We start from the raw sequence: 13,428 nt of genomic DNA, 5'->3' as shown, positions 1-13,428 counted from the left end.
CGGTGCTCAGTTTCAGATTTGGATTTTGGCTGTGCAGGCTGCATTTATAGTTAGATGTGTAACCAACATGAAAACCAGAGAGCTCTCTATGGGTAAAAATCAAGGAATGGTGAAGCTGACAGAAGATGGAAAATCAATCAGAGCCATTGCACAAACATTGGCCATGGCCAATACAAGCATTTGTAATGTCCTGAAGAAGAAATAAACCACTGGTGCACTAAGTAACAGACCTCATACAGGAAGACCAAGGAAAACATCAGCAGTTGATGATAGAAACACTGTGACAGCTGTAAAGAGAGACCCTAAGATGACTTTTAGTGACATCAGCAAAGTTAAAAAGGAGAGAAAGTGGTCAGATATACCTGTGCTTCTCAATCAAATTCATCCAATTCTGCCCGCTGCATTAAAGGGTTAGTTCTACCAAAAATGAAAATTTGACTGTGTTTTATTCACCCTCGAAGCATCCTAGGTGTAAATAACTTTCTTCTTTCAGACGAATCCAGTGGGAATTATATAAAAAACTTTCCTGGCTATTCCAAGCATTATCATTACAGTCTGTGGGTGTTGCAGTTAAACAGTCCACAAGTCGTCAAATAAAGTGCACACATCCATAATAAAACGTGCTTCACACAGATCCAGGGGGACAATAAAGGCCTCCTGTAGTGAATCCATGTGTTTTGTAAGAAAAATATCCATGTTTCAAATGTAATAAACACTTTTCTCTCACTTCTCACATATCCGTGTTATGCGTGAGTAAAAAACAAGACAATTTTCATTTTTGGGTTAACTAACCCTTTAAGCTCACTCTTCCAGGAGAAATGTGCTTATTAAATTTGGAGGGGGAAAATGAACAAAACGTGGTCATGCCCTAATTCACAGAGTCTATTCTACTCTATTAAGCTAACCAATCAGAGAAACAGACTGCAATTTTCCCAAAAGGGATCAAATTGTACCAGAGTAAGTATTGGTCTGGGAGCTGTGGGTTTCATAACATATTGGTGTATATGAGCACATAACAATGTTTCTCCTCTGAGGAGAACATTCAGTTCATTTCACCTTCAGCTGCACCATATGAGGGTTTAAGGCTGCAGTGATTGCTTCTTTGCTCCATTCGTTTCGATCTGTGAGTCAGCATGTTTGGCTGAATGAACAGCGCCCCCTACTGAAGCTCACCTCAGTGGCCTGCAGAAGTACTCCCTGTGCCAAAGGCAAAACAAAGATCTAAATGAGCAATGCCTGTTTCAGTTTCAACCTGTTTCTGAAAAACTCCAGAGCCTGAATGACTGAGCTGAATTCCTCTCATTCGCAAGAAGGACGGTTTTCCCATATGGGCGTTTCCATATGGATTCCACTCTTCTTAAAAACATGTAATTCTTGTTATTTTAAACTGGAGAAATTGACTCCTGCTATGAGACACGATTGTGGCGTAAAATTGATTTATGATCCGATACTTTTTAATGATCCTACAAAATAGGTTTGCAAACCCCACTGAATGATTGCAACTGTTCTTGAGTCAACAATTCACTGATTTATATTATCCGGTCTTACAATTTCGCAATATCTTGTAAAATGTGTTCATTTACAAAGAGTATAAGTAAATGAGCTCAGGATCTGTTCGTCAGCAAAGCCATATCTAATTCTGTGTTGTAGTGATGACGCACGTTAATGCACAACTCTTTTGCCAGCTGTTTTGAAGGAAGATCAATGTTCGCGACAAAAAAATATCTGCAAACTGTAATGAATGATCAGTTAGTTCCTCACTTTCCACGCTGACGCTGAGATTGTTCACTAGCTTCAGTGAAAGTATAACGTGCCTAACGTTTTCGACTCGTACATTACACGTCATGCCCTGATGTCACGTGTAGTTATGGGATCTTTACGGGTTGTGTGTAAAAGCACGCACATTTCCCGGGTAATCACTGGCAGTGTGAAAGTGCAAAATCTAGTGAACCGGGAACAATTGCTAGAACACTTTACCCGTGTATTTGCTGGAATAGCAGTGTGAAAGGGGCTTTACGGTAAAAAAATGGCACATGTGGTTGCTGGAATCTTACCATAAAAACTATGGTAGCAACATTTTAGGTTTTATGGTTTTAACTTTAATTTACAGTTAAATACCGTAATTTAATTAACTGATGTTACTACACCAACCTATTGAAGTACTGAAATCTGTTTTGTACCTTTGTAATACACTGATAAGCACCAAATGCAGGTGGTGATGAGAAAGTCACATGATGAACCAAAGCACATCACAAGCAGCTTTTAAATAATGACATATATAGAAGATGCACAGTATCATTCACACAAGCACTAAACACCATCATAACATACATGAAACTAAAATAATGAAATAAATATTCATTTAAAAACATTAGGTGTAACACACAACCCCTAATAATACAAAACTGTCAAGAAAAAAACTAAGAAGAAACAGTTATTCCCAAAAAAAAAAAAAAAAAAAGATTAATGCAGGGAATTATGGGAATGTCATTTTATGCTTATTCACTGTAAATTATAGTCTTGTTCACTTAGAAAAATTGTATATTACCGTAAAATTACATGTTATGTCCAATATAGTTTTTCTCAGTAAACAGTTGGGAATTTACCATTAACCATTTAACAGGTTTCTACTGTAGCATTTTTACAGTCTTATCCCGTTAATTTCATAGTCATTTTTTACATTGTATGAAATGTTTGAATACCATCATTATCAAGTAAAAATAAAATGGAAAAATTATTCACTGCCATAGTAGGTTTATATACGTTTCTAGTATGTATGCAAAGCATTCTTCAATTTTTTTATATACATATTTTGCCCCATATGACATTCTTTTATACAGTATATAGTTTGTCAATATGCATTTTGTTTCTTTATTTGAAATACTATATTTTTTTACTTGTTTGCACACATAAACCCTAACATAAATTTATATTTTAACATAGACCCCTCCCCTTTTTTTGAACAGTAGAATTATATATATCATGTGACATAAAATTATTAAAAGTTCTTGAATTAAACATCCATCGATCTGTACTTTTTACTTGTAATACTTGCATACATTAAAAATAGTAAAATTGAAAAGCAGTACTTTTACTGGAACAATATTCTATTAGGGAATTTGTACTTATACTTAAGTGCTCAAGTCTACCACTGGAGATGAACAATAAAAACTCAGGAGATGTTGTGTTAATTGATTACGTGTTGATTTTGGTGGGGACTCTGTGCTACAGGAACACGGCCATGACGTTGTCATAAATCCTGGAAGGAGTGTGATCGCCCTCACATCCAGTTTCCTCTAGTACAGAAGTTCCTGACACTTCTGTTGGGTGTAACACGCGGCATTGATCTGTTTCAGAAAGCTGTAGAGCGAGGCTTTACGATGCAGCTGTAGAGGATATGGATATATGAAGCATCCTTCCCTCAAACGTCTGATGAGAAGCACAAGGAAACGGGATGTGGGAGTGACAGGGAAACTCGTGGCCATCTGCGTTAGTATGCTGCCTTCCAGGAACTCCTGGAGTGGAAATGACTCTAACACATGTAAGAAAGTTCACATTTCGAGGTTATGAATGGTGCACTTTAACATGAAGCAAAACTTGCTGCCAAGTATAAGCTAAGCTGAAAGACATTAAGGTCATTAAAGGGATAGTTCATTAAAAAATTACAATTCTGTCTTTTACTCACTGTTATGTTCTTTGAATCATTTGTTTATTCCATTGAACACAATTACATGTTAAGCATAATGACAGCATCAGTCAATATTCACCTCCATTGCGTATTGTTTCCAGGCAGGGAATGTTACAGATGACTGTTTAATATCTCCTAGTGTTTCAGGGAAGAATTTATGTCATACAAGTTTCATTGCATGATGGTGAGTAAATCAAGACATTTTCAGTTGTACTGTCCCTTTAAGTTGTTCTATAACACTAATGTAAACCTACAGTAACATGCAGTGATTAGATTTCATGATTATACACTACAGTAATACTTCGTTTTTAAAATGATTTTCAGCAAGAACCCATTAAATTGATAAAATAATGTAAAGATTTATATTTCATGAGAAAATAAATAGGTTAAATTAATGTTGACTTAGAGAACATCAGAAACCCAATCACAATCAGCGCATCTGAATGAGAGTCTTTTGTCTTATATAAACTTTTGACGCTCTAGCGGTTAATAAACAGAACTGCTTGCGTCTTGGGGAAGAACATTGTAGCCGGAGCTAATTCTCTTTGTTTATGTCTATGAAGAATCACAAAGATACTGGGTTACTCCACCGCGGTACCCCCGAAGCAATCTAAAATAGTCCGAATATAAACACTTATTATAGGTGTACCCTAGTGATTCAGGACAAGCCAAAAACACGGTTTGGAAAATGGATTCATGTGTACTCGCTTATTATATACATTTTTCTACAGTTTGAACACAAACAAAGTTACGGACCGCAGCTCTGATTGGTTGTTTTTGACTTTCTGCAAATGGCAATAGGACCACTGGGAGGAGCCAGAGGAGCTTGATTTTTTCACAGATTATCTGTCTCATATTCTACTGTCAGGACATAATGACAGGTTTAACAAATATTTTAAAAAAATATTTTTACAAATATTGTAAAAATATTCCCTACTGCAGCTTTAACTCTTAACCTCTTCCCAAAAGGGAAAACCACAAACAATCAAGAATGCATGATTATATGGTGTCATGGCTTTGCAATCAAAAAATGTCATTATAATGGAAGTCAATGGGGCAAAAACAGCCACCAACAACAAATTAGGGAGAAAAAAACTAAATCTAATGCTGCACAAAAACTAACAATGCATCAAAGCCAGTCTTTTTACTAATCTTTGACATGCCCAAGACTGTGATAAAAGGTAAAAAAAATCTAGACCACAATCACTTTTTATATTGAAAATATGTCATTTTGTGTGTTTTTTCCCAAATCAGTGACATAATTTATGAACTTGGTAATTAAAAAGTTTAAATCTTGGAATTTGTAAAAAATTTTTTTAGTTTAGATCAGGACTGAGGTTGATTAATAGATTTATGCAAAAAAAAAATTGAACAAAATATTTATGATACATTTTTACAGCAGTTTAATTAAGTGGAGGTTTTCATCCACGAACATCCCGAAAGGGTCATGAATTTGCCCACAGTGAACCGTTGAGTTTTTGAAAAATTTCAAAATAAGATTTGTCACCAAAAATCATTCCATTAGCTCAAATACAGAGAAAGGTGTAGCCAAAATAAGACTCAACTTTTTTTGTGATTGTTGCGGGCAAAAATCCTTATATATATGCGGCCTTTGGCTGATTATGCATCAAATCAAGCGATCGCATAATCACGTTTTTCTGGAGGGACTGGAATGGGTGCCATCAAACAGCTGATAAAAACATCCATCTCATCCAAACAACCCATTTGTTAATATATTGTGAAGTGAACAGCTCCATGTTTGTACAAAACAAACCTACCATTAAAATATTTTTCACTATTAACCATTGCCTCTGGCCAAAATATGAGTCCATAGTCCATTATAATGCTTTCTACTTCACAAGATGTTAATTGATGGACTGGAGTGGTGTGGATTACTTGTGGATTATTGTGGTGTTTTCATCAGATGTTTGGACTCTAATTCTGATGGCACCCATTCACTGCAGAGCACCCATTGCTGAGCAAATGATGGAATCTAAATATCTCCAGATCTGTTCCCATGGAGAAACTCATCTACATCTCGGATGGCCTGAGGGTGGAGCACATTTTCATCAAATTTTGGGGTGAGCTCTTCCTCTAAAGCAACTGCTGTAAAAATTTATCAGATAAATCATTGAAACAGCTCTCGGGTTCAAACATCCTTGATTGAATCCAGCACTGAGCAGTTGCAGTACACACAGCAGCTGATGTAATTCATCTGATGAACCATCAGCGAGAAGTGGAAAACATTGGGCTCCGCTGGAGCATGTGGACTCAAGTCACCGGAAGCCCAGTGACATGAGGACTGTGCTGTTGATTACTGGGTGTTGTTTGACTAATGATACGAGCAAAACAGAGACTACAATTAGCATCTTGCCCTTTGAAGTAGCCTTTGGGTGCAGCGTACCGCTGACGGTTTGATCAAGCTATCAAGCTTGTTGGCTATCTTTAGGGCCGGGTTTGTTTTTGGAGCATATGAGGACATGAGAATGTCTTAAAATAGTACGTCCAGCTGATTTGGGCTGGGATGCAGTTTGATTTCCCGTCAGCCCTGATCTCGAGCACTTCTGAGGCTTGCTTGAACTGCAATCAGAAAATTGCATCTCACTTGAGGTTCAACAGGAAGAGCATGATAAGCAGTGTCAAAGAGATGGAAAGGCCTCGAGGAAGAATTATTTATAAATGGACATCAAAATGACATTTAACCCTGATATATGAAATACCAGTCAGAAATATCAATTTTTCTAAAATTGAACGGTTCATTTTTTTTTTTAGTTTGCATGTGTTTTTTGCTGAGTATCATATTTGATACATGTCTAATATGGTATGATATAGTGAGAATATTAAGGGGGAAACAGCCAAACTGAGCAAAGAATATGCAGATTTGGTGTTGTTTACTGTATCTGGACAAAAAGATTAAACTCTGATAGCTTGTGTAAATGAATGAGATATTTATACAGACTACTTGCATAAAATGCATATACTGTACATATCAATTGTCATTCTAAATCTCAAGAAATGTCTTAGTAAGAAGATATTTCTAAGCTTGCACATGTAATGCAATACAATGCAATACAGCATTGACTGAGAAATGCACAAATAAATATGCCCCAAAGCCTGATGATCATATAGGATATATATATAAAATATACAGAACAGGAAGGCATTTAGAGTGAGTTGCATTATTATTAGTCACTTTCATGCAATAAAATGCTCAGTGATTAAACAATCAATATTATATGACAGTAAAACCTGTTGTGTTTAGCAAATGTTAAACATATAAAACATGGTAAATGTTAGAGATTTTAGAAATATTGTACAAAAAAATAGTAGCACTGTTATTTTGCTTCTTTATACATTATCTTACAGTCATAAAATAGTAAAACATCAATCTGTTCTAGTCAGAATCCGAGAAATCAATGTGAATGCAACACAAAGAATAACAAGCCTTGGTAAAATGTGCAATGGCGCAATGGCTTTCTCTCTCGTGTATTTATGTTTGAGCCAAGTAAATATTTGGATGTGCTGCAAAAGGACTTACTACAAAAAAAGAAAAACTCTCCTGAAAATGTGGCCTGAAATGAGCTAGTCACATAAAAGCATTAAAAAGAGTGTAGAATGCCAAATGAAGCATTTCTGTTCAGTCTTCAGAGGTTTAACCTGTGAGGGAGGAGATCTTATCAAATATCCTCCACATTAATGATTGCTGTCGGCTTTGATGGGAAAGCTGATAGAGTGTGCTTTCATGCCAGTGTGTAATTTGGAGCGAAGGCTTTTAAAGCAGGCAGACACTATAAACAGCTCCAATTAGCAACCGGAGCATCAACAAGTGCCATAAACAAAATGCCTTTTTCTCATGTTTGTCAAGGCTGAAATGTTGGCGGTGGCTTTCAGTTTTGGGCAGGTCAATCAGGTGCATGTCAAAGGTCTCTTACAAACTCACAAACAAATGTAACACAAGAATATTGGTTGATTTTGTGCATTTTCATTTGACAGAAGAATCACAAAAGAGACAAACTCCAGAGCAAACAGAGATGTAAGTCTATTACTTCAGAAATCATGAACTTTTCTCATCAAATGATCTGAGCTGCTAGCTACAGTCATTTTATAATATTCATTCATAGTATGCATTCATAGTTTAATGTATTCATTTATTTCTACATATGTATTTTATTTATCAATTTATGTTTATTAATTTATTCAGTCAATTATTATTATATTTAATTATTAAACAATTATGTCATACATAATTTTACTTTTAAATTCATTTAACTTTCATTTATCCAGTAATTTATTTAATATCTATCTATTCAGTCATTCATTAATTATATTTTCTATTTAATCATGCATTTATTTTTTTTAATTCATTAATTTTAATTAATCATTTATTTTGTTTTTATTCAGTCATTTATTTTATTTTGTATTTACCCATTTATTTATTAAGTCATTCATTTTAAGTTTATTTTCTATGAATCCATTTCTTTATTATTTAATAAATAATTATTTAATTTATTAATTCATTTTATTTTTATGTCCATTCATTCGTCTTTTATTTGTTTATTTACACATTCATTTTATTTTTGTTTATATTTTTTTTCTATTTATTTTTTCATTTATTATTTAATTAATTTACTTATTTTTCATTCATTTTTTTATTCTTATGTCAGCAGCAAGCCTATATTTCAAGGCGAGTAAATAATTAAAGTCATACAATGAACAAAAAATTATATAAAACACTAAAGATTTAAAGGAGACAAAACTTCTAAAATATATTAAAGTGATACTTTTTCTAAACCCATTTAGAGCTAAATGTCTCTTGTGGTATGAAACAGTAATCTGAGCAATACAAATGTACTTAGGATGTGTTCTGGTAATTAATGATACTGCAAATGGCATTTAACAACATGTCCATACCACTCTAAACTCGCGTTTCTGAGATTACAACTACAGTATGCAAGCAAACAAAACATTTATATTCCCTTGCATCCTCCACCCAAACCCTCGGTGCAGTAACGAAGTGATTTACCGCAGTGAACGGAGCAGCTGTGCCTGAGCAGGGCAGAATGATCCCTGGAGGCTGTGAATTTCAGCCATTAGTTCTGCACTAGTATGCCGGGACACAGAAGACACGTGAGCACTAGAGCTCAACACATAATGATTGCTTCCAGATAACAGAAGCATTCAGAAGAGAAAGAAAACACAGCCAGTGAAAAGATGCCTTCAGTGCAGGGCCACAGGAGGAGACCCGCAGTATTGTTTTATACTAAACGAGCATAAAAGATTGCAATCAGTTCATTAAATGTCTCAGTGTTATCTGTGCTGGGAACTGTCTGTCTGTCTGTCTGTCTGGATGGACACGTTGTCGGTTCTGGACAAACAAGACACACAACTGCTGCACAATAACTAAGGAGCCAAAGATGAAATGTGTGGGGTTTCTAATCTAATTCAACTGTTTAAACTGTTCAAGACTGAAGCAGACAGTTTAAGATTTTTAAGATAAACTGTCAAATAAAATGCAAAACAATCAAACTCGTTTGACTTCCCTTTCTACAAAAAAAAAAAAAAAAAAAAAAAATTATCATCAAATTGATATACAGTATCTATACACTTATGCTCAAAATTATTTATTCCCTTGGTAAATATGATCAAAGAAGGCTGTGAAAATGTACACTATTTGTATAATCAGTCCTTTACATATTTTAGTTTAAAATTTTACTCAAATGTAACCTTCCATTGGAGAATAAGAATTTAAAATGGTAGAGAAATCTAATTTTGAAATAAATGTTTTTCTCTAATCAGTGGCGGAGCAAGGAATTCTTCACAGGGGTGGCCAGGCAGGGGCCAGTAGTTACTTTGGGGTTGCACAAAAAACAAAATTTTGCAAACAAACACGGCACTTATCCAACCTTAAAATACTTTTTAAAGTATTGTATAGTGCCCAAATTACAATGATGCATAATGTACAATAACTAGCCTACAATGCCATTTTTTTTATTAAAATTTACCAAAATCCTGAGCTTCATAATCTTACTCACCCTCAAGTTATTTAATAAAATAAAACTTAGGAAATTCACTTTGAAAACAGAATATATATCTCCCCATGATAATGAAAAGTTAAAAAAGGACAAGAAATTATTTACTTAAGTTCATTTTATTTCAACCTATGAAAATTCAGCAAACTTATTGGGCTGTAAAATATGATGAGAGCGCAACGGTTATTCACATCCATCTAACGTTAGCGTGTTTACATAGAAAAGTAACGTTACTGTATATAAAATCGACTTAGAAGCTAATAATTATATTGGAATGTTGATGACATTAAATGTTTCATGATTAAAACATACATTTATATATTCAGAGATAAATAAACACAGTTTTGAGCATCCAAGTCAGCTAATATGAAGTTAGCTAAGTTAACTGCTCCCTACATTACCTGTTTGTTACACAGGACAATGATAAAACTTCAGACACAAATAGTTGAAAGGAACTAAGATAATAATTTATCTGACCCTCTGGAGTCTATTAACGCGTATACGCGTTATGAGTCATTTTCTCCTGAAAAGAACCCCGAAAAGAACTTAAATTACACTTTCAGTTTTGATCGTACAGATAAGAGCAATGCATCAATCGAATCTGTAAAGGGTTTACTTTTTTTTAATACAGACATAATAACAACAAAACTTTGTGAACTTATAAAATAAAGATAACAAACAAGGTGCGCTGTCTGCAGCCTTTGTCTGCAATGATCTTCATTTACAAACAAGTCATTAAAATGAACTGTAACTCCGTGAATACTCAACGAAGAGACATGAGAGAGATATCTATAGAAAGCCTGACATGTCTACTTTTGAACTATATAAGTGAAAACAAAGATTATGTGATAAAGTAATCCATATGAAAACAAGGCGATGTTCTTTTTTCACGTCTCCCTTCATTGTATCCAGTGCTTTAAGTGGCCCAAAAGAGGTGCCGGTACTCTATTATAGCAAAAAATTATATATATATATTTTCTTTTTTTTCTTTTTTTTTTGATGACTCCTCTCATCCCCTGAGGTAACAACAACTTTATTGAAGGGCTTTTATTTATAGCAGTCAACAGGCGACCTTAATAATAAATCATTTTATTAGTTCGTGGATTTGCTTGAGCTAGAAAGAACTAATGAACATAAATAAAATGTGCAAAAGGATTTTGAAAAAATACCCTTAGAAAGAGCTACTACAATACTGCATTCAAACATCCAAACTGACTCAAATGATTCGCGAATCCGCTTTGAACTCCCGAACTATTTTAAATGATTCGCGAACGCGCTTTGAACTCCAGAACTGAATCAAATGATTCATGATCACCAAACTGACTCAAATGATTCGCGAACCCGCTTTGAACTCCCGAACTGACTCAAATGATTCGCAAACCCGCTACGAACTCTCGAATTGATTCAAATGATCCGCGAACCCGCTACGAACTCTCGAATTGATTCAAATGATCCGCGAAGCCGCTCCGAACTCCCGAACTGATTCAAATGATTCGTGATCACCAAACTGACTCAAATGATTCGCTAACCCGCTCCGAACTCCCGATCTGACTCAAATGATTCGCGAACCCGCTCTGATTTCTCGAACTGATTCAAATGATCCGCAAAGCCGCTCCGAACTCCCAAACTGGTTCAAATGATTCACGCTCCATACTTCGAACTAGGAAGAATTAGGAAGCGTTCATTGTGAAGGGTGCTCTGAAAAGTGGCGGCACAAACATAGGATTAAAACCTCTATTAAAATAGATGTCCAAATGAACGTACTGGTACGATAGAAGCATGTTCTGGGCGCACGGAGAGGTGGCAGTACGCTCAAGAGCTATATTTGGAAGTGGGGGTACTGAGTACCGGTGCGTACCAGTCCACTTAAAGCACTGATTGTATCTAATGTGACGCTGCCCCAGCGCTGAACGCTCTATTCAGATTCAAACTGAAGCGCGCGGCTTGAATTCGCCCACACAGAAGAAAAAGCAGCGTAACTCACCTGAAAAGATGTGTTTGTATGCTCAAACACGAGTTGAACCAGGCACAAAAGCGAAGCTTCACTCCTCGTCTCTGTCAGTCCTCGACTTTTTACAAATGCTGGAAATAAATGCGCGTTATGGAAACTCTCGCGATAGTTTCTCAGTCCGAATTCCGACCGTAATCGTTTTGCCATGAATGATCGAGGTCTTTGTGATCAAAATCTAAGAAACTATTATTATTATTTATAATAAATCGCAATTACGATCGGGGTGGCCTGATTATTTCCATGGCGGCCATGGCCACCCCTAAAGCACTCATTTTCTGTAAGGTTCAGTTCAGGGAACTGGGTTGGCCTGGGTAGAAGCTTGGTTTTGTTCTCAGTAACCAATTTTAGTGTTGATTTTGATGTTTATTTGTGGATCATTGTCCTGTTGGAAGAAGTTTTCTATTTTGTATCCATTGGTATTTAATAAAATCCATTAGGCCTGCCGCCTATGCCATCTATCTGAACAAGACGTCCAGGATCTCCGTCAGAAAAATAGGCCCACAACATTAAAGATCCAGCAGTATATTTCACTGTACACATGGGGTACTTTGTTAAAACCATCTTGTGTTTGCTGCTAAAAATCTGTTTATATGTATGTATAATTGTATGTACACAACTGTAATCACACACGCACGCACGTGCACACACACACACACACACACACACACACATACATACAAATAGAAATTATTTATTTATAAGATCATTTATTTTTTAATTTGATAATTTTACACATTTCCTTTTCATTATTATGATATTCAAAACCTTTTGCTGTGTTTTGTAATTTAGCAATTTAAAAATATGTCTATATAGCTACACTATATAGACATATTATAAAAGTGCAATATTTTTTCAGTTTTAGTTTTAGTTATTTTAATAGGCCTTCATTAAGTTAAAGCACAATGAGAAATGTTATTAGTTTGTTGTTGTGAAAAGTGGGGACATCCCATAGACGTAATGGTTTTTATAATGTAGAAACTGTATATTCTATCGCCCTTCACCAACCCTAACCCTCACAGGAAACTTTGTGCATTTTTACTTTCTCAAAAAAAAACTAATTCTGTATGGTTTATAAGCGTTTTGAAAAATGGGGACATGGGTTATGTCCTCATAAGTCACCCTCTCCTTGTAATACCTGTGTCATGCCCATGTCATTATACAAAGTTGTGTCCTGATATGTCACAAAAACATGCCCACACAAATTTAGGCATTTTAGTACATCAAGTTACACTAAGTTAAATACATTTTACACATACTATCACAATCAATTAATATTAAATGACTGCAAATAGTATCTTTGTGGAGTCCCAACAGAATTATATATAATAATATGGTATATTAAAGTTATAGTACTATTTATAAGGAGTTTCAAAAGAATACACACACACATAAATTGTAAGATGTGCATTCTGTGTTATGAAGAGGTGATTACGTTTAGCCAATTAAGAACTGTTTCCATAGAAACATGCAACAAGTGTGTTTTGAGGACCCAACACAGCAAGGCATCTCTTGATGGATGCAGCTCTTTTAATAGTGTGTGTGTGTGTGTGTGTGTGTGTGTGTGTCCTCACAAGGATAGAGGTGGATGTCAGAGGGTTTGGTCATCTGGGTGGACACACTTTGGCTGCACTTCTGCTTCCTGTGGGGAATGTGTCCTATCAAGTGCCAGCTAATATTCTCACCTTACTTTGGTTTGACTT

The 13,428-nt window shown here is 35.3% G+C and overlaps 1 protein-coding gene across 1 annotated transcript in view; it reads right to left on the bottom strand.

Annotated features, from left to right (window-relative positions):
* The window catches only part of LOC113110190 (ras-related protein Rab-3C-like), a 74,114-nt gene extending 62,224 nt beyond the window's left edge, over positions 1-11,890 (bottom strand). Inside the window, exon 1 of the mRNA XM_026274234.1 lies at positions 11,702-11,890. Within this exon, the coding sequence (XP_026130019.1) occupies positions 11,702-11,875 (174 nt within the window). The 5' untranslated portion in view covers positions 11,876-11,890. The remainder of the gene's footprint in view (positions 1-11,701) is intronic.
* Positions 11,891-13,428: the final 1,538 nt, after the last annotated feature.

This window comes from Carassius auratus, chromosome 10, assembly GCF_003368295.1.
Source record: "Carassius auratus strain Wakin chromosome 10, ASM336829v1, whole genome shotgun sequence".
Taxonomy (NCBI): Eukaryota; Metazoa; Chordata; class Actinopteri; order Cypriniformes; family Cyprinidae; genus Carassius; species Carassius auratus.
The sequence above is the reverse complement of the archived record's forward strand: the minus strand, read 5'-3'. Positions and strand labels throughout refer to the sequence as shown.